This window comes from Emys orbicularis, chromosome 3 (assembly GCF_028017835.1).
Source record: "Emys orbicularis isolate rEmyOrb1 chromosome 3, rEmyOrb1.hap1, whole genome shotgun sequence".
Lineage (NCBI taxonomy): Eukaryota > Metazoa > Chordata > Testudines > Emydidae > Emys > Emys orbicularis.
In genome coordinates, this window is record NC_088685.1 from 85403189 (window position 1) to 85425175 (window position 21987).

The 21987-nt window shown below is 39.7% G+C and overlaps 1 protein-coding gene across 1 annotated transcript in view; it reads left to right on the top strand.

The window, feature by feature from the left end:
* Positions 1 to 21987, top strand: part of AFG1L (AFG1 like ATPase) — a 131863-nt gene that overhangs the window by 78771 nt on the left and 31105 nt on the right. Inside the window, exons 8-10 of the mRNA XM_065401410.1 lie at positions 12724 to 12806; positions 20058 to 20128; positions 20385 to 20485. Coding sequence (XP_065257482.1) covers positions 12724 to 12806; positions 20058 to 20128; positions 20385 to 20485 — 255 coding nt within the window. The remainder of the gene's footprint in view (positions 1 to 12723; positions 12807 to 20057; positions 20129 to 20384; positions 20486 to 21987) is intronic.

Genomic DNA, 21987 nt, shown 5'->3' on the forward strand with positions numbered 1-21987 from the left:
TTCTGTGGACATAGCCCATATGTTATGGTAAAGGGAGAGTGAACCTGAAACCTGCTGCACATGTGTAGACTAGATATTACAGTAAGGGGAGAGTTGATCTGAAACCTGGTGCACATGTATATTTTGGGCATTGTGGTAATATAGGATAGCTGATATAAACCCAGCATTTAAATAATTCCTTTATTGTGTATGAAGTCTCTTGCAGTTCATCCTACTTCATATTGTAGACATTAAGATGTATAAGTATGCATAGTTGAGTGGTTTAAGTTTTAACAATTCTAAAGTAGAATAAATGTTAAAATCTAGAGAAAATTTTCAAAAAAGTAACTTTTAAATGCTTCTAGATTTTGGCTTGTTCAATGGAATGTACTTAAGAAGAAGAATATACAGTAGGGATATAATACCGACCCCCTGACCAGGATGGTGATAGTGACTGTGAAATACTCAGGGAGATTAGAGAGGCTATAAAAATAAAAAACTCAATAATAATGGGGGATTTCCACTATCCCCATATTGACTATGTACATGTCACCTCAGGACAGGATGCAGAGATAAAGTTTCTTGACACCTTAAATGACTGCTTCTTGGAGCAGCTAGTCCTAGAACCCACAAGAGGAGAGGCAATTCTTGATTTAGTCCTTAGTGGAGCACAGAATCTCGTTCAAGCGGTGAATATAGCTGGACCGCTTGGTAGTAGTGACCATAATATAATTGTTAGTCTTAAAGGTGCCACAGGACCCTCTGTTGCTTTTTACAGATTCAGACTAACACGGCTACCCCTCTGATACATAATATAATTAAATTTAACATCCCTGTGGCGGGGAAAACACCACAGCAGCCCAACACTGTAGCATTTAATTTCAGAAAGGGCGACCACACAAAAATGAGGAAGTTAGTTAAACAGAAATTAAAAGGTACAGCGCCAAAAGTGAAATCCCTGCAAGCTGTATTGGAAACTTTTTAAAGACACCATAATAGAGGCTCAACTTAAATGTGTACCCCAAATTAAAAAACATAGTAAGAGAACCAAAAAAGTGCCACCATGGCTAAACAACAAAGTAAAAGAAGCAGTGAGAGACAAAAAGGCATCCTTTAAAAAGTGGAAGTTAAATCCTAATGAGGAAACTAGAACGGAGCATAAACCCTGGCAAATGAAGTTTAAAAATATAATTAGGAAGGCCAAAAAAGAATATGAAGAACAGCTTGCCAAAGACTCAAAAAGTAATAGAAAAAAAATTTTAAGCACATCAGAAGCAGGAAACCTACTAAACAACCAGTGGGGCCACTGGAAGATCAAGATGCTAAAGGAGCACTCAAGGACGATAAGGCCATTGCGGAGAAACTAAATGAATTTTTGCATCGGTCTTCACGGCTGAGGATGTGAGGGAGATTCCCGAACCTGAGCCATTCTTTTTAGGTGACAAATCTGAGGAACTGTCCCAGATTGAGGTGACATTAGAGGAGTATTGGAACAAATTGGTAAACTAAATAGTAATAAGTCACCAGGACCAGATGATATTCACCTAAGAGTTCTGAAGGAACTCAAATGTGAAATTGCAGAACTACTAACTAGTTTGTAACCTATCATTTAAATCAGCTTCTGTACCAAATTACTGGAGGATAGCTAATGTGATGCCAATTTTTAAAAAGGGCTCCAGAAGTGATCCCGGCAATTACAGGCCAGTAAGCCTGATTTCAGTAACACGCAAACTGGTTGAAACTATAATGAAGAAAAAAATTGTCAGACACATAGATGAACAAAATTTGTTGGGGAAGAGTCAACATGGTTATTGTAAAGGGAAATCTTGCCTCACCAATCTACTAGAATTCTTTGAGGGGTCAACAGGCATGGGGGATCCAGTGGATACAGTAACTCCTCACTTAAAGTCGTCCCAGTTAACGTTGTTTGTTGTTACGTTGCTGATCAATTAGGGAACATGCTCATTTAAAGTTGTGCAATGCTCCCTTCTAACATCATTTGGCAGCTGCCTGCTTTGTTCACTGCTTGCAGGAAGAGCAGCCCGTTGCAGCTAGCTGGTGGGGGCTTGTAACCAGGGTGGGCTTGTAACTCATCTCAAAAAAGATATATTGAAATTGGAAATGTTTCAGAAAAGGGCAACAAAAATGATTAGGGGTATGGAATGGCTTCCGTATGAGGAGCGATTAATAAGACTGGGACTTTTCAGCTTGGAAAAGAGACAACTAAGGGGGGATATGATAGAGGTCTATAAAATCATGACTGGTGTGGAGAAAGTAAATAAGGAAGTGTTATTTACTCCTTCTCATAACACAAGAACTAGGAATCACCAAATGAATTTAATAGGTTTAAAACGAACAAAAGGGAGTATTTTTTCACACAACGCACCGTCAACCTGTGGAACTCCTTGCCAGAGGATGTTGTGAAGGCCAAGACTATAACAGGGTTAAAAAAATAACAAGATAAGTTCATGGAGGGTTCAAAAGGGAGCTAGATAGATTAATGGAAGATAGGTCCATCAATGCCTATTAGCCAGGATGGGCAGGGATGGTGTCCCTAGCCTCTGTTTGCCAGAAGCTGGGAATGGGCAACAGGTGATGGATCACTTGATGATTACCTGTTCTGTTCAATCCCTCTGGGGCACCTGGCATTGGCCATTGTCAGAAGCCAGGATACTGGGCTGGATGGACCTTTGATCTGACCCAGTATGGCCATTCTTATGTTCTTAATACTTGTGCAAAATTTAATCTGGACCCCTTCAATAAGTAGATAAAGGAGGGATAAGTCCCCAGTTTGACTAGTTTTCTGCATGGTCTTACTATGACTAAATCTTGCCATGCCCTCCCCCTCACCATCAACAGAGGGTCTGTTGATCAGACCAGTAGGACTGAGGCACAGTGCCTGAAGACGAGTGGGGATGCAGGAACTGGCCACTTATTCTCAGGTCCTGCACCTCCCATTAGCCAGGCTTTGGGGACTGAGTGTGCTGATTGGCCCTTATCCTCTCCTCCAACCTCCCCAGCATATTTAAACTCTGCCTGGGCTTTTGAAGAGCCTCTAATCCCATTTAGTTGCCCCTATCCTCCTTTTAGTTGTTGTGTAAAAGTTGTGTTTTTCAGGATTTGGCTGGCCTGTTTTAGGATCAGGAAGTAGGTTTTCCCATTGGATCAGACTGTCCGAGATCTGGTGGAGTTTTTCGCCTATCTCACAGTGTTGTGGAGGCATGATTGGGTTGAATGGAATAGATCTTGAATGTTTAATATTAGGAATGGTAAAACTGTTTAGCTTGTCGCAACTTGTGGTTGGCGTCCAATGTGGATAAAAGCTAAAAAAAACTAACTCCCAGAAGCAAATGAGACTAAGGATTTCACTGGTGGACCTACAGGAGAAGGGAAGACCTGAAGTCTTCATGGATTGAGGTCCCTCCTTAGTAACACCCCCCCCACCCCCACCCCCACCTTGGTGGATGGAGGGTGAGAGGATTGAGAAGTGATCTGAGTCTTAGGGCTAGGCCAAGCAGGGGCTATCCCAAGTTATTGGTTGCATGATGGGAGCCCTGTAACCATGCACTGGACTAGTTAAATGTCTGATACATGAGAACAGAGGAGGACGTGTAGCACCTCTCCCCAGTGTTAATTTAATAAAGTTGCAGCCTGCTGCTTAAATCCATCCCTGTGTCTGTCGTTCATTTGCCTGCGTATCCTGATCAATCTGGCCTTTCCCGTCTATCTGCTCAGTCTAAAGTCTTGTTCTCATGAGTCCTCATTTCATGTTGTGATGCTACCACCTCCTCCTTTCTGATCTTGACTAAGGCAGCCTCATTCTCCTCAAATGTAGTCAAATGTGTCTGTTAAAATAAACTTCCTGGCTTGTCACTCTGACCACATCATCTCAGCTGCTATCTGATTTAGTAACTTCTCATGATTTTGACTCTTGGCTTTACTACCCATCAATCAGCTGCTCAAACACCTCCATGCTTTCTCTCATGGTGACCCTTGTACTAGGGAAAACTCCCTAATAAAATCCATACAACTACTACTACATCCTCCTCCTTCAAGTCCAAGCTTAAGACTATCCTCTGCTGTGGAGCCTGCAAAACCTTACCTGCTGACAATGGCTAGGCAGACAATGAACTACAATTGCCCCTCGGTTCCTCTTTCTTTTCCCTGGTGCTTTACTCCCTACTGCACCCCCAAATAAATAAAAGTAGCAATACATGTAACTAACGATGCTGCGCCAGTTCTTCAAACTCATTTGTTTGTATATTCTGTACCCATCCTCTACTCTTTATCTGTTTGTATCTTTAGAGGATACATCATCCATGACAGAATTTTCTCTTCTGTTTGTATAGTGCCCAGTACAATTGAGCCCCAATCCCAAATAGGGTCTTCAGGTACAAGCATAATATAAATATTTACTACTAATAATATACCTGTTTTGGTTTCATATATGTTACTGCGACTTAGGGGAATTGTACTTGGGAGACTGCCAGGTTAATACATTAACTTTATTTGACCTTCATGTGAGCTTCTTACAAATCTTTGTCTCTCTATTTACCAGGCTCTTGTACTATATATTAGTATCATGACAACATTTAAAAACCGTCTTGTACCAAACATGAATGCAATAGCAAATAAATAATACAAGTGTTTAAAGGAAGGAATATTTATTTTACAAGATTTATTTAACAAGTAAACATTTCACAAATGAGAAGCAAGAGGAAGACTAAGGACAGGGTAGGCCCATTACTCAATGAGGCAGGGAAAGACAATAACAGAAAACGCAGCTGTGGCCAAAGTGTTAAGGCTTTTTTGTTTGTTTTCACCAAAAATGTTAGCAGTGATTGGAGGATTAATATAGTGAACATAAATGTAAAGGGGGTAGGATCTGAAGCTAAAATAAAGAAAGAACAAGTTAAGAATTACTAAGCCGTGGTCTACACTGCGGGGGGGGGAGGAATCGATCTAAGTTACACAACGTCAGCTACGTGAATAATGTAGCTGAAGTCGACGTACTTAGATCGACTTACCATGGTGTCTTCACCATGGTGAGTCGACTGCTGCCACTCCCCCGTCGACTCTGCTTGTGCCTCTCACGGCGCTGGAGTACAGGAGTTGACGGGAGAGCACTTGGTGGTCAATTTATTGCGTCTAGACTAGACGCGATAAATCGATCCCCACTGGATCGATCGCTACCCGCCGATCCGGCGGGTAGTGAAGACATACCCTTAGACAAGTTAGATGTCTTTAAATTGGCAGGGCCTGATGAAATACATCCTAGAATACTTAAGGAACTGGTTGAAAAGATCTTTGAGCCATTAGTGATTATTGCTGAGAACTTGTGGAGGACAGGATTAATCCCAGATGACTGGAAAAGGGCAAGTATAGTACCTATTTATGAAAGGGAGAATAAGGATAACACAGGGAATTATAGATCAGGCCTCTTAACTAATGGAGCAATTAATCAATCAGTTTGTAAGCACCTAAAAGAAAATAACATGATAAGTAACAGTCAAGATCGATTTGTCAAGAACAAATCATGTCAAACCAACCTAATATCGTTCTTTGACAGGATAATAAGCCTTGTGGATAGGAGGGAAGAAGTAGATGTGATATATCTCGACTTAGTAAGGTTTTTGATACTATCTGACATGACAGAATCAAACTGGGGAAATATAGCCTTGACGAGCCTAATATAAGGAGAGTTCACAACTGGTTGGAAAAGTGTATTCAGAGAGTAGTTATCAGTGGTTCACAGTCAAGCTTGAAGGGCATATCAAATGGGGTCCCAGAGGAATCTGTCCTGGGTCCATTTCTATTCAGTGTCTTCATAAATGATTTGGATAATGGCGTCGAGAGTACATTTATAAAGTTTGCAGACAATACCAAGCTGGAAGGGGTTGCCAGGGCTTTGGAGGACATGATTAGAATTCAAAATTCTGGACGAACTGGAGAAATGGTCTGAAATAAATAGGATGAAATTCAATAAGGATAAATACAAAGTACTCCACTTAGGAAGGAATAATCAATGGCATGAATACAAAATGGGAAATGACTGCATCGGAAGGAGTACTGCAGAAAAAGATTTGGGGGTTATAGTGGATCAGAAACTAAATATGAGTCAAAAATGTAATGCTGTTGCAAAAAAAGCGAACATCATTCTGGGATGTATTTGCAGGAGTGTTGTAAGCAAGAAATGAGAAGTAATTCTTCCATTCTACTCAGCACTTATAAGGTCTTAACTGGAGTACTATGTCCAGTTCTGGGCACACCACTTCAGGAAAGATGTGGACAACCTGGAGAAAGTCCAGGGGAGAGCAACAAAAAATATTAAAAGTCTAGAAAATATGACCTATGAGGAAAGATTTGGGCGGGGGGAGGGGAATTGGATTGTTTTGCATGGAGAAGAGCAGACTGAGGGGTACATAATGTCTGCAAGTACATAAAAGGCTGTTATAAAGAGGAGGGTGACAAATTGTTCTCCTTAACCACTGAGGACAGGATAAGACGTAATGGGCTTAAATTACAGCAAGGAACATTAAGGTTAGACATTAGGAAAAATTTCCTAACTGTAAGGGTAGTTAAGCACTGGAACAGATTGCCTAGAGAGGTTGTGGAATCTCCATCATAGAACAGGTTAGACAAACACCTGTCAGACAAGCTCTAGACTATAATTAGTCCTTCCTCATTGCAGGGGACTGGACTTGATGACTTACCAAGGTCCCTTCCAGTCCTACATTTCTGTGATGACTTATACAGCCACTGTGCATCTAATAACTTTTAACAGTAGCATTAGAGCTATTCAAAGTGTAAAATCCACCCCATTGGCAGTTCTAAATTTTATGGCCTCTTCTTTAGTGCTGTCTACCCCCACTTGAGCTTTGAGGCTTTGCATTTTTTCCTTCCAGAATCAGAAGCTTTTTCTCCCACTTATATGGTAATGAGTACATGATAACTCTCTATTTTTAACTTACTAATTGCATTTTCAGACTGTAATTGTATTTGTCCTTTGTATACATAAATACATAAACCAGTTCAAAATAAATTGTAAGGCTGATTAATTTTATGCATTTGAATTGAATGGGGTAAGAAGTCACAGTCCTTATATACCTTCATTGTACAGAGAAATTGCTGAAAACCCTAGGTAGTAGCACAAGGCCTGAGTAGGCTAACTCTAGGTTTGACCCTAAGTTTTTATTTAGGGACAAAGATAAAAGAAGTCTAGCACAAGCACATGAAATCTGAAAGTTTAAAGCTCCATTTTAAAAATGTAAACCAATAGTTAGGATTGTGGCTTTAACAATTAAGGACTAACAATCTGAGGACTCCAGTTAAAGTTCTTTTGCTGCTGATTAGGATTTCTTGGTGGTGATTAGTGAGTATGAGAATGCAATCACATTTGTAGGGTTTAATCAGTCCGAAGATGGAGAAGTTAGTTATCCAAAGAGAGAGAAATTAAAACCTATAGTTCATATTAGTCTTTTTTTAAATGTTAATAAAAGATTAAGTTTAAAAGGCTGGGAAGTCTGTGACAATGCATCAAAGAACATGTAGAGTTTGTAAAATTTTACTATCATTTTTTCCAGTTCCCAAATTTATAAATAAAGCTTTACAGGCATCTATAAGGGGGAGAAAAGGACATTTTTCTAGATCTGCCACAATACATTTATATATATTCTATAATGTTCACTATTTGTACTTGTGAACAGTACACATCTTTTCATTTTCATACAACCACATACTTATAGCCCTTCCATAATGTTTACCTTTTTTATATATGTCAATCTTCGTCTTTTATAAATCTCAAATGTTGAAAACCCTCAATTCTGAATTTATACAATATTTATAGTGCATATTTTCATTCTTTTTATAATACATACCAGTTACATTTCCTAATACTTAACACTTAAAGCATTTTCCCCTAACAGCTCTTTGCAAACATTAACTGTAACCTCACAACACTCCTGTGAGGTAGGTAAGTTAATGTTATTCCTAATTTACAAATATGGAAACAAAACTTGGGATTTGTTAAACTTCTCCAACAGTGGTCGTGTCTACATTAGAGAAACCTGGAATGAAAATCTCTTTAGTTTCCTTTCCATATCTTGAGGGAGAGGGGGGAAATAGCTCTCTCCTCCCATCCCCCTCCCCCCCCCCCCCCCCCGTCATCAGTGCATGGCATTCCACCACCATTGGAATTCGTCTTGCTTTGAGGTAAGCTAACCACCTTGTGGTCCCCCACTATACCATCTCCACCAGTACAGTGCTAGTGTGGATGGGAAGCACTGGTATAATAGCCCAGTGGTGTGAACAGTCTTACTGCTACCAACACACAGTAAATCAGTCACTGCTTTAAGTGTTCTGTCTCATCTGTATTCTGCACTCTACTGCACAGGGGGCAAGTTTGTGCAAAAATACAGAACCTACCAGAGCTCATTTGTGTGCTACTTTTGCCAACATCAGTTTCTTCCATATTTACTATCCAATGATCCACTCCTTTATTATTATTTATTATTTGTATTATTAACTTGTTTGGTGGTAGCACCTAGATGCCCCACTGTGCTAGGTAGGTACTATACACACACACATAAGGAAAAAATGGTTTCTGCCCTAAAGATCTTACAACAGCAATCCTGTTTCAGCGAAAGCTTTCCTATGAGCATGTTGCCAGCTAGATTATAAACTCTTTGGTGCAGGGGCCATCTTTTTGTTATTTGTATACAATGCCTAGCAAAATGGGCCTTGGGGCCTCTTTGAGCTACCTCAGTTTTAAAAAGAAAAGGATAAGTCAGTGGCAGACATGCAGACACTGGGGACCACAGAGAAAGATAAGGAGATTTTGTTGCAGCTAAACTCTTTAGGGAACACGATCATCTACGACCCGCTGTTGAAGCACCTTGCTGAGTATAGCATCACTCTGGCAAGCAGTGGCAGTGCGAGACTGACTTTAAGGTCCAATTCAATTAATTTTGGGACAATAATAAGCATGCCTGGGCCAGGGATACAAAGAGCACTATGAAACAGGACTATGATTGAATATTCTAGTTACTCTGCTTTGAAGATGAAAAAAACAGGACTGTTAGAAAGGCAGAGCAGATTTAAGCAGGACAACAAAGAACTTATGATGAACTATATCTGCCATGACAGGGGAACAAGATGTGAGCACCAGCCATTCCAAAGAGAAATATTTAATAAATACCAAAAAGCTTCTAAAGAGGTAGACATTGTGTCTGTTCCAATAACTGATCCCTAGACCTGTGCTTGTACCAATTGCTCAGTATAATACAATGCTCCATATCGGACTGCTCCTGTGCTCCAATCCCCCTAAATCCATTCTGTGGTTCTCCACCCCTGCACACCAGCAGAGCAAAGAAAATGGAAACCCACAAGATGTATATTTCATGTCCCTGAAATGTACATATTCTGTTGCCCTTCTGGCTAAAGTTACCCTGGTTTGATATTGCAGCTGGTCTGCATGTTTGTGTTTCTAATACAGAAATTTTTCAGAATAGATTTTGTGTGATCCTATACCAATCATTTTATATTTAATATCAATATAGCAATTCACTTCTCCAACTTTTTCACTTCTAAAAAAGATTTCTAACCTATGAACAAAAGGAGACGAGGCAAACATACAGCAAAAGAGTGAACCAACCACAAATAGAGCACAACAAAGGTAATATTTATATTCACAATTCTCAACTCCATAAACTCCTTCACTATACAGATTAAATCATTGGGATGATTAAAACAAACTCATGCCTTCTTCACAATGGTAAACTCCCCATCAGCCAAACAAGCTATGAATTATAGTAGCAACAAATGCCAACATACTTCTGCCAACCTCAGTAGTGTTGCCCCTTTTTGACCCGTGCAGTATTCAAATTTGGGGCCCTGTGGGTGCTCCAGATGCGAATAGAAATTGGTGATAGGTATTTTTATAATGCAGGGTTTTTTTTATTTACAAAGAATGTACAAAGTCCTGTGTCTCTGAATGCAGAAGGAATTTAATAGCAGGAAGCAGCTCCTTTTGCTCAAGAGCAGTCTTTTCAGCCTGCACCCCTGACACAAAAACCGCTTCCAAAGTCAGCCATCGTGTTTTCAGCTGCTCCTTCAGGCTGTCTTTTAGTTTTCTGGGTGTTCTCTCCCCACTTCTGCCACCCACCAGCACACGTCTGATCATAATACCCAGCCAAACCTAATGCTAGTTTCTGGGCAGAGACTGTTAGGCTTTGTTTTAGATGTGGGCCCTTATCTGCCTTCAATGGGGAATTCATTCACACATCGGTTTGAAGGAGGTTTAAAGGCAACCCGTAAGGTTTCACCCTGCTCATAACAGTAGTCTCCATAATCGGTCCCCATTCCTCACCAGCAAAGTGAAAGTATGCAGAGCATCTTCCCTAGCAAATAGAACCATTGGTAGTTGAACTAGTGAGATACACCATTGTAAGTACCTACAGTGCTGTGTGACCAAACTAGCTGTGGTGTTTTCAGGTGCACTTTGCCCCTTAGCCATACTGCAAGTATTCTGTACCATTGCAGTTGCGCTACCCTCTGGGTACCTATCCCACAACTCCCTGAAGTAGTGGAGGATTTTGAAAAGCCTCCTAAAAGCCCAAAGTGATTGTGGGAAATGAGGTCAAACTCCCATAATCTCCTGCAAAATTCCAAGAAACCCACACTATTTCCAGAGAAAAGAAACGAGTGAAAAGCATTATCAGAGACCCAAAGCTGATCTAAATGACCTCAGAGCACTGATAACTCTTGCCAAAATTTGTTTCTCTGGCTGACAAAGAAAATTACATTTTGGTTGATCCATTTCTGTTGAACTAGAAAGCTCTAGTGAGTGAAATGCTGAGTAGGGCTTCCTGACAAAGAAAAGCAGAATACACCAGCCTTGCTGTTAAATTCTGAGGCTCTGCTACTTTGCCTTGCCTACTAGTAGATACAGATGATGCTAAGGGGAAGTTCAAACATCCCTCACTTGCTTGTTCATGCTGCTGCCTGTCTCCGAAGCATATTTTTTCCAATTACAATGTTACTGTTTTTTATTTTTGTGGCCATTTAATCTGTTAGGTTTGTTGTTGTTTTGGTTTTGGGGGGTGGGGTTGTTTTATGTTTTCCTTCCCAGGCATTTTTAATAATTCTCTTTCCTAGGATTTTGTGCTTTTAAGGTGGCCTTTTCACTTTTTTCCTTTACTCTAATGCCTTCTAAAAGGAGGAAGAAGGCTAAATCAAAATATACAGCTGATCCTTTTAGATCTACAGAATCTTCAGCAATGTCCAAGGAAAATTTTAAGTGATATCAAGACTCCCTATCATCACAGTCCCCTCCTGTGAACTTTTTTTTAAAATCAGTAACTCCTAGGAAAGCAGCACAAAAAGAGACCGTGTTCCTAGATTAATAGTGAAGGTAGTTCTAAGGTTTCCTATTCTTTCTGCAATCTAGTCATTATAGACTAGATTTGACACTTGTGAATTGTATTAGTTATCTGCTTAAAGTAAAGTAATTTTGATCAATGGTCTGACCTAGTTGAACAGTCATAGACAAACTTTGATGAAAAGATTCTCAAAAACAAAGTATGAAATCTTAAACAAGAGTGTTAAAGATAATCTATTAATACAGAGGAAAGCTGAGATCCACAACAATTTCATGGAGTTTGGTTCTGTATGGATTCGTGGAATTCAGGGTAATCTTAATAGTGTTCAGCTGCCTGAAAAAAAATTCTGCTTTATTGTTTGTTATCTTGTTGATTCAGGTTTATCTATCCAGACCTTTCCCTTAAAGACCTTTCTTCTCTTGAGGCTCCTGTTGTTGTGGTTGCTGGTTGTACAGTGCCCAAATGTGTTTTAGGCACTTAACAAAAAAACTCAAAAAACCCAATCCCCTCATCCCCAGAGACCTGGTCCCTGCCAAAGGGTGAAATGCTGGCCTCACTGAAGTGAATGGGGTGGGGGTGGGGGGTTGCTATTGAACTCTGTGGGGCCAGGATTTCACCCAAAGAGGATGCAACCTGGTACTGTTGGTTCTATGCTTTCTGCTTGAATAGTTATTATGATAATAGATTCAGTGAGCCATCATGAATACATTATGGTTCAAGTATGGAAATGGAAAGGTTATAATAGTTTATTAAAAAATAAAAATATATGTTCCTTGTTATGAGTTACATCAGTTGGGCATGAAGAAAATAATTGGTCTAGGGAGAGCATTTTAATCTTTGTGTTCTGTGCTTCAGTCCTTTTCCCAACAAAACTTAAATTAGTTGCAGAGTCCTGTGGCACCTTATGGACTAACAGACGTATTGGAGCATGAGCTTTCGTGGGTGAATACATCGTGATGCATCCGACTAAGTGGGTATTCACCCACGAAAGTTCATGCTCCAATACGTCTGTTAGTCTATAAGGTGCCACAGGACTCTTTGCTCCTTTTACAGATCCAGACTAACACGGCTAGCCCTCTGATACTTAAATTAGTTGATGATTTTTAAAACTGTATTTCTTTTATAGTCAAGTTAAATAATTTTTATAGTTTTTTTTAGTGCAACCAAGAATTATAATCTTGGTTGCACTAAAAAAATATAAAGATTGCTACAAATTAGAAGTAGTTGTAGGGTACTTCTTTGTTTCCAGAGTATGATTGACTGTGTTGTGTTTGTTTGGTTTTAGTATTTTAGGTTTATTTTTATAACCTGCATTCTCTAATGCCAGAACTGAGGAAAGTAATCATGCTATCTTTTGTTTCTGTAGAAATACTGCAGCACAATGCAACTTGATTCTGGAATAGATTATAGGAAACGGGTTCTTCCTGCAGCAGGGAAACTTTACTACCTGTAAGTTGATCTATTGTGGGATTTTTGCCTTTCCCCCGTTTTTTTTTTCCTTAATAGCCAATAACTTCTCACTCAGTAGGAGAGGGAAAATGTATAATACGATTAGCAGAGTGTGACTTTTTTTTTCTTTCTTTGCCTTCTGATCCATTTTGTACAGCGGACTGCCTTCCATTATGCCATAATGTTAACTTCATTAAACTACATTTTCAATATCCACACTAGCTTCATTTACAATGTGCAACTGAATCAAAACTAATTAGATTTTTAGGGAGGTGTGGTGTTTGGAGAACTGAAGTGACAGATGGTTAGAAAGTAATGAATATCCTCTTGTAGGAGAGTGTACAATTCACTTATAATAGAAGAACATCCGTATTGTATTAAAGTAATTAAGTATTTATAGAAATCTTCTGACAAGGATTCATTTAATGTTGGGTGTTCCTTTTTGTGGGTATAAAAAAATGTCTTATTTTGACAGATGATCTGTTTGTATTTACCATGATGAATTTACTTTAGCATTTACTCTGTATTTGAACATGATAAAAATATTTAAATGATACACAATACAGCCATAAGTACAAGTGGATGCATCTGCCTGATAGAAACATCTTCTCTTTGAGTTAAAATGTTGGAACACCTTTGCATCACAGACTTTTGTCTTTGCCAACTTGCTTTTAAGGCAAGTCTATCATTAGGTCAATGGCAACCAGAGTGGTACAGACAAATTTATTTTAAATGAGATTTATAGCTGTAATATCTGCTTGCCTGTGGTGTAATTACAATGTAGCAGCAAAGTATGTTTCCAGTAACAAAGGTTTATGAGAACCTTCAGGGGCTTCAGCCTGGGAGACAGACGTCTTGAAATTAAATGTCCCTGTACCACATAATAAAATTAAAGAGTTACAGTTGTTTCTCTAGACATAGAAAGAACTAGTTAGTAAAATTACAACAGTGAAATTACTCTTGAGTATGCATTTTATTAAAAAACATTGTAGTGGAAGAGAATTTAAATACTAGAAAGTTTTTCCTTTTTTCTAAATATATGGAGTTGGACTGCTTTTCTTTATTACTGGGATTATTAAATCAAAATTGTTACTTATTTAAGCCTCAATCCTTCAAAGATTTAGGCACCTTTTAACTTTATCCCTATGAGTAGTCCTACTCACTTCATTGAGCGTGTGTAAATCTTTGCAGGATCTGGGCCTTATACTTAATGAACAAACATTTGGTGAATCCGTAACGGTGCTGTACTGTACCCTATGGGAGCCCAGAAGTCAAAATCCAGCTTTTATTCAAAGACTGTGACTGTGGATCTGGCATACTTAGCCTCTGTGGAAAGGAGTATGGAAGGAAGTGGCCAGATACCACCTGGAGAAAGTGAAATCATGCTTCACGCAACTTTTCCAGTTCCAGTTCTTTTACTCAGGGCTTTTCTATATTCACTTAGAAATACAGACTGTAAACAGTCATAATCACCCAGCAGAGTTTTGTTCTAACCCTTGTCCCCAGGTCTTCACAGCCTCTCTCCACCCCATCCCCATCTGATCCTTGCTTCCTGCACCTATTTCCCTCTCAAGTCTTTTGTCCAAGAGGCAAAACCAGGCCCTGACCCTGGATCTGTCTTGTTTGCTTCCGCACCTAAGAGGCAGAAAGGTTTATGTGGTTTGCTGTAAGCCAAATGATTAAGAGCAAGCATGTGACCTGCAATTACAGCTCCCAGTTTAAAGGACCATAACTGGGACATACACATCTGCCCCAAAGCTTAGTGCCCCATACATAGTGCTTCATGATACTAGTTGCAAAACTTATGACCAATGAAGTGATAGTGATAGAGACTGAAGGTAGTCCCATCCAGCTTTCTGTCACTAAAACGATGCTGGTTGCCTCCTAAGCACACAAGATAGTGCAGTGGTTTTAAAACTGGGGGTTGTGACCCAGTACTGGGTCGCGGAATGTAAGGCACTGGGTCGCGGTGGCTCTCGTCAGCACCATCGACCAGGCCGTTAAAAGTCCCGTCGACGGTGCTGCCCGGCTAAGGCAGGCTAGTCCCTACCTGTTCCGACACCGCGCTGCGCCCCGGAAGCAGCCAGCAGCAGGTCCGGCTCCTAGGCGGGAGGGCTACTGGGCTCCGCGTGCTGCTCCCGCCCTGAGCACTGGCTTCACACTCCCATTGGCCGGGAAACAGCCAATAGGAGCTGGGTGGGGCAGTGCCTGCAGGCAAGAGCCGCATGGAGCTGCTTGCGCACCTCCACCTAGGAGCTGGACCTGCTGCTGGCCGGTTCTTCGGCACAGCTCAGTCCACGGTGCCAGGATAGGCAGGAAGCCTGCCTCTGCACCCCGGCTGCGCCACTGACTGGGAGCCACCCGAGATAAGCCTGTGCCCTAACCCCATGCCCCAATCCTCTGCCCCAGCCCTGTGCCCCCCCCAAACCCAGAGCCCCTTCCTGCACCTCAAACCCCTCTGCCCCAGCCCAGATCCTGCACCCCCAGCCCAGAGCCCTGACTCCCTCCCGCACCCCAAACCCCTGCCCCAGCTCAGAGCCCCTCTCACACCCTGAACCCCTCATTCCTGGCCCCACTCTGCAGCCCTCACCCCTGCACTCCAACCCTCTGCCCCGGCACTGAGCCCATCCTACACCCCAAGCCCCTCATCCCCAGCTACATTGGGTCGCAGGCATCAACAATTTTCTTCAACTGGGTTGCCAGAAAAAAAGTTTGAAAACCACTGAGATAGTGTAATGTGAAGCAAAGAAAAAATAGTCGAATCCTTGCAACTCCAACAGAGGGATGGATACATTTTGCCTCCCTTTCCCACCATCTCCATAGGAATACACATTTATTTTACATGCACGAGGACCGTCAGTCTGTGTAGAGCCAGCATTGACATTTTTTGTCAGATCTCTGAAATATTTTGCTACCAACTCTCCCATGTCCCTCCTTCTGCTCACCACCCGCCCCCCCTCAATTGACTGATTCTTGTCCACCATGCTCGCACCCTGCTGTCTATTAATAAGTATGATTAGCACAACTTTAATTTTGATAAATAAACTGGGTATGTGTGTGTCCTGAAAAATGGAAATGTCTCTGTGCTTTGAATGGAGGTCAGATTTTTGGGGGGCACCGGAGGGGAACGTAGTAGTAAACTTCCAAGCTCTTCCTGCAAAATAAGTACCACTCATTTGAAATACCAGAATAAGACACCACCCTCAGTAGTAGTATCATCCTACTGAATACTAGAAGCTTCCTTTTTTTTTTTTAATGAAGATTAAGATTCCCTTTTACATTTTTGGGGGAGTGGTTGTGTCTTCTAATTATTGATGGGGAGTGGCTGTGTCTTCTAATGCTACAGACGTTTGGAGTTGAGGGACCTTCTTTTGCAAGAAGAGGGATACTATAAAGAAAGATCAGGTTTACCATTCTGTAATTTACAAAATTTACAGAGCTGCAATTCCTTTTCAAGGCTTCATATAGAAAAATGTGACTTTTAAGTGCTACCTGAAAAAGTTTTAAAAGTTAAATAGTGACTAGCATGCCACTGAAAGCTTCATACATCTAATAGATGATGAATTGGTTTATTAATTTTATATCAACCATAGAAACAATTTAGTATTAAAATATTTACTACAATTTAGGGCTGTTGATTAATCGCAGTTAACTCACACAATTAACTCAAAAAAATGAATCACGATTAATCGCAGTTTTAATCGCACTGTTAAACAATAGAATACCAATTGAAATGTATTAAATATTTTGGATATTTTTCTACATTTTCATATATATTGTATTCTTTGTTGTAATTGAAATCAACGTGTATATTATTTTTTATTACAAATATTTGCACTGTAAAAATTATAAACTAAAGAAATAGTATTTTTCAGCTCACCTCATACAAATACTGTAGTGCAATCTCTTTATCATGAAAGTGCAACTTACAAATGTAGATTTCTTTTTGTTACATAACTGCACTAAAAAAAAAACCAATGTAAAACTTCAGAGCCTACAAGTCCACTCAGTCCTACTTCTTGATCAGCCAATCGCTAAGACAAATAAGTTTGTTTACACTTACAGGAGATAATGCTGCCCTCTTCTTATTTACAGTGTCACCAGAAAGTGAGAACAAGCATTTGCATGGCACTTTTGTAGCTGGCATTGGAAGGTATTTACATGTCAGATATGCTAAACATTTGTATGCCCCTTCATGCTTCAGCCACCATTCCAGAGGACATGCTTCCATGCTGATGAAGCTCATTAAAAAAAATGCATTAATTACATTTATGATTGAACTCCTTGGGGGAGAATTGTATGTCCCCTACTCTGTTTTACCCGCTTTCTGACATATATTTCATGTTATAGCAGTCTTGGATGATGACCCAGCACATGTTGTTCATTTTAAGAACACTGTCACTGATCTGACAGAATGCAAAGAAGGTACCAATGTGAGATTTCTATAGATAGCTACAGCACTCTACCCAAGGTTTAAGAATCTGAAGTGCCTTCCAAAATTTGAGAGGGACGAGGTGTGGCGCATGCTTTCAGAAGTCTTAAAAAAGCAATACTCTAATGCGGAAACTACAGAACCCGAACCACCAAAAAAGAAAATCAACCTTTTGCTGGTGGCATCTGACTCAGATAATGAAAATGAACATATGTGGGTCCGCACTGCTTTGGATTGTTATCGAGCAGAACCCATCATCAGCATGGACGCATGTCCTCTGGAATGGTGGTTGAAGCATCAAGGGACATATGAATCTTTAGCGCATCTGGCATGTAAATATCTTGGGACGCTGGCTACAACAGTACCATGAGAACACCTGTTCTCACTTTCAGGTGACATTGTAAACCAGAAGCGGGCAGCATTATCTCCTGCAAATGTAAACAAATTTGTTTGCCTATGTGATTGGCTGAACAAGAAGTAGGACTGAGTGGACTTGCAGGATCTAAAATTTTACATTGTTTAATATTTGAATGCAGGGTTTTTTTTAACATAATTCTACATTTTTAAGTTCAACTTTCATGATACAGAGATTGCACTACAGTACTTGTATTAGGTGAATTGAAAAATACTATTTCTTTCTTTTTTTTACAGTGCAAATACTTGTAATAAAAAATAAATATAAAGTGAGCACTGTACACTTTGTATTCTGTGTTGTAATTGAAATCAATATATTTGAAAATGTAGAAAACATCCAAAAATATTTAAATAAATGGTATTCTATTTTTAACAGTGCGATTAATCGCACGATTAATCACAATTATTTTTTTTAATCACACGACTAATCGTGATTAATTTTTTTAATCGCTTGACAGGCCTACTACAATTAAATTTCTATTGGTTCAAGCAGGGTTTACCCATGACCAACTACTGCAATGTTAAACGCAGCTTGTCCCTGTCTACAGTGGCTGCAAAATTGTGTTTAACATCAAACATGACTCCTCTAGGTGTGCTCTGACACTACTCAATTTTCTAGTAAAGGCAATCATTAGGACACCTACATAATATGCACATAGTGTTATCACTTAGAATTATTTTATAAAATACAATCCTCTTCTTCCTTCATAATCTATATAGTCTATTATTTTAAATATGTAAATAAATGTGGCTAAAACTGTTTTCCACTCCTCTTCAAACAGACTCTGCATATAATAATCAAAGTTATGAAAGTGATGATCGAAGTAAACTTGCTTAGTCTCACTCTCAGCTTCCAAAACAAATCTTCTCAGGAATTGTATGGAATTTTAGGAATGAAATATCCACCTAAAAAAACTGTAGTCATGCACTTCCTGCTCATTGTAGCACTCAAGTCAAACATTTCCTGGTTTGTTTCTGATTGAACTACTTCCTTCCTAAAGTCATTTCATTGCAATAATGTCCCACAGAAATAATACTATTAATGAGAGATTCTAATATGAATTAAAGAAAGTTATACTGTTACGCCGACACAACTTTCCATTTAGAAGATTTGGTTTTTAAAAGCGTTACTCTTTGAAATGGCACTTGCAGAAGGTGTCACTGAAAAATATAACATTCCTAGCACTTCAGACTGACTTTATACTTCATGATGCAGTTGAAAACAATGTGAGGTTTTGTTTCCCCCCCAGCCACCCACCTCTACCCCAGAAATGCTGGGCAGCTTTGTGTTGTAAACCTACAACATTATTTGTAGTTAAATTTCCTCTTGGAAATTAACTCAGTTGATTTTAATTAGTTTCAATGTTAATTGTAGTTAAAGTGCTTAAGGCATAGTAAACGAGAGAATAATGGTATGACATGATAGATCATCATTTGTCAATTAAGAAGTGACTATGCTACCTACAACTATGCTACCAATGAAACTTCTTAAAGGTGGACTTCCACACCAACTGTAAATTCACTGACAGATCAATGTGTATGAATTTGGATGAAGTATTGTATACTTAAGTTTTTGCCTGATGATATACAATAGTTTTTTGTTACTGTTATCAGTTTTCATACTCTGTTTTTCAAGGAGAAGTGTCAATAATATGCTCAGTCAAGTCAGAAAAAAGGCCACAGAAACTATGACACTTATAAATTTGGACTCTGTAAACCATATAGTGTCTTCTAATTAGAATAGAAAATATTCTGTGATTGTACAGATTTCTTAATACTCATGGTGGCCACCAGATAAGCAAAAAGTTTATTTGTGTGCTCCACAAGGAGATTTTGTGTGAGGTTTTGCTGTTTATAGCTGATCTTTCCCAAATAATGGAAGAAATCTGATACATTTATTGATGTGTTGATTGATCAGATTGGTATTTCAGAGCTGATACTTTAACTCGAAAATGTTTAATCAGCACAGTCAGTTTTTTAAAAAGTCATTTCAATATTTAATTTCAGAATGTCTCAGAGATTTCAAAGGATACATCTTCAGATGCCTGACTGCTTTGCCTTGCCTTGTCTATTTGCTCTTATTTTGCATGCAGGATAGAGCCAGAAGCCTTTCTTTCTCATTGTGTACACATAGTGTTAATGGATTTGCTTTGCCTGTATTGCCTCATTACTGGAAACAGCTCAAAACACAGAAGTCTTTCAGTGTATGCAAATAAGGTAGAATCATCTACCTGAGAGTTAATATTCTCTGCTTTTAAGTGTATTCTAAATCTAATGTTTGTATTTAGAGCATAACATCCTGTTCTCTGTTTTTTATGGGCAAAAAGCTAAGCAGGCTCAGGCAGCTGTTTGATGTTGGCTTCAAGTGTTATTAATTTCATATTCTATTATTCTTTTCACTGTAGCACAAGTGAAGCTGATGTGGAGGCTGTCGTGGATAAGTTGTTTGATGAGCTGGCTCAGAAACAAAATGATTGTACGTAAGTTAATTTCTCTTGAAAGAGAATACATTTAGAACACAATGCCCAATCTCCACTGACCAATTAATAAGTTCCATTGCTGTATATGGGTTGATGCCACACTCAAGTGGCAGTCATTGTATCAGCATTTTGTCTAATTTATGTGTTGAATCATGTGCTATTATTCATCAAGCTATGCGTTTCCTATCTGTAAGAGATGAATTTTATAGTAATTATCCAGACAAGATTGAGTCTTTGTTCATGTTCCCATAGTAACTAGACCAAGGATTCTAAAAGTGCAAGGCAGAGAGCTGAAGCTGAATAAAGCTTGTGGAACCATTGCAGACTTCACATTTGAAGAGCTATGTGACAGAGTGAGTACCCAGTCAAATCTAGATCAGTTTAACACTGAGTCTTTTCACAGTTGTTGGGGTTTTTTTTAAAGTTGGTATTTTCCCAACCCCAGGTAGCCCAAAGACGGTTTTTAAAACTTACAAAAAAAATGTGAATTCAAAAGAAAAAAAAGGGTGAACTCCTATGAAGAGCAGTAAATGTTTCCTTATGGATAATGGTGCAATAATAATCTCTTGAAGGCAATCTAGAATATAATTAAAAATCTAAATAGAATTATGTGGCTGGGATAATTAGTTTTATTGCTTGAATATTAAAACTCAAAATACATCCACATGTAAACAAAATTATAATGTTGTTTTTAAAATTTTGGGTAAACTTGATGCTCATTCAAGTGAGGGTTTGATGGCACGTCAAAGCATGAGACAGGTGCTGTGCAAGCTTCTCCACACAACTATCATTGCACATCTCTGTCATTGCCTGCTATTCAGTTCTGCACCTCTTCTGAGCAAAGATTGCCAGTGATGATGAATAGTGTCAAGTTTTCTGCTAGTTATGTGATGTAGTCCTAAGTTAAATATGTTCCATGAAGCCCTTGTTTAGACATGACCTAACACAGGTTTGACAATAGGTGTCCAGAGGTAAAAGTCTAGTGCAGTGATAATTTGTCAGCTGGCCTCTAAAATTATAACATTAGCCAGTTACATAACTGTGGTAGCACTGCCTATTATTAGTGATACCAAACACTTGTTGTTATAAGACGCTGTTTTCAGGTGTTTATAACTATGGCAAACTTTAACCATTTGGGCTGGAATTTCCCATGCTGGGTGTTTGCTTCAAGCTGAACTAGAACATTTCAGACAAAATGGTTCAGTCATTTCTGAGAACGAGGCCAGGGAAAAATGGAGACCTTTTCTGTTAAATGCTGTTGTGCCCCCAGGCTGTGGAGCAGGAACTTGAAATTTGGCAGAGGGTTGTCTTTATGTCAGGGATGTACTTTTTGCCAACCCTGTGAAAATCCACCTGAATTTGACAAAGTTATAAGCCTTTGAAAAATCACAGTTCACACATGCTCAGTAGAGACTTGCTAGAGCTTAACAACTAAAATCTCTGAACTTCCTTACTGAGCATGCTCCATCCCCTCATAGTGCTGACTAGACTGTACGTGAGCCATCCCCACAGAGCAACTGAGCACACTCCTGCCCAGAGAGGGACAGGGGCTCAGAAGGACCTTCCCTGTAAGGGTTGCTCCCAGCTGCTCCAGGCCTGAGTGGGATCAGGCATTGGAAGTGAGAGCAGGGAACCTGTCCCTCCTGGGCTCTCGATCGCTCCCCTGCTGGCACCCAGGCAGCAGGGTGGAGGAAGCCATCTGATTTGAATACACGAGGAAAAAGCCAGACCAGCGTGGGAGGGAAAGGAGTAGATTGGGACAAGGAGTCTGGGCTTGGAGAAGAGGAGAGAAACTGTGACTGGGAGTTGGAATTGGGAAGGCTGGAACTGGCTGAACAAGAAGGCTCAGACCCAG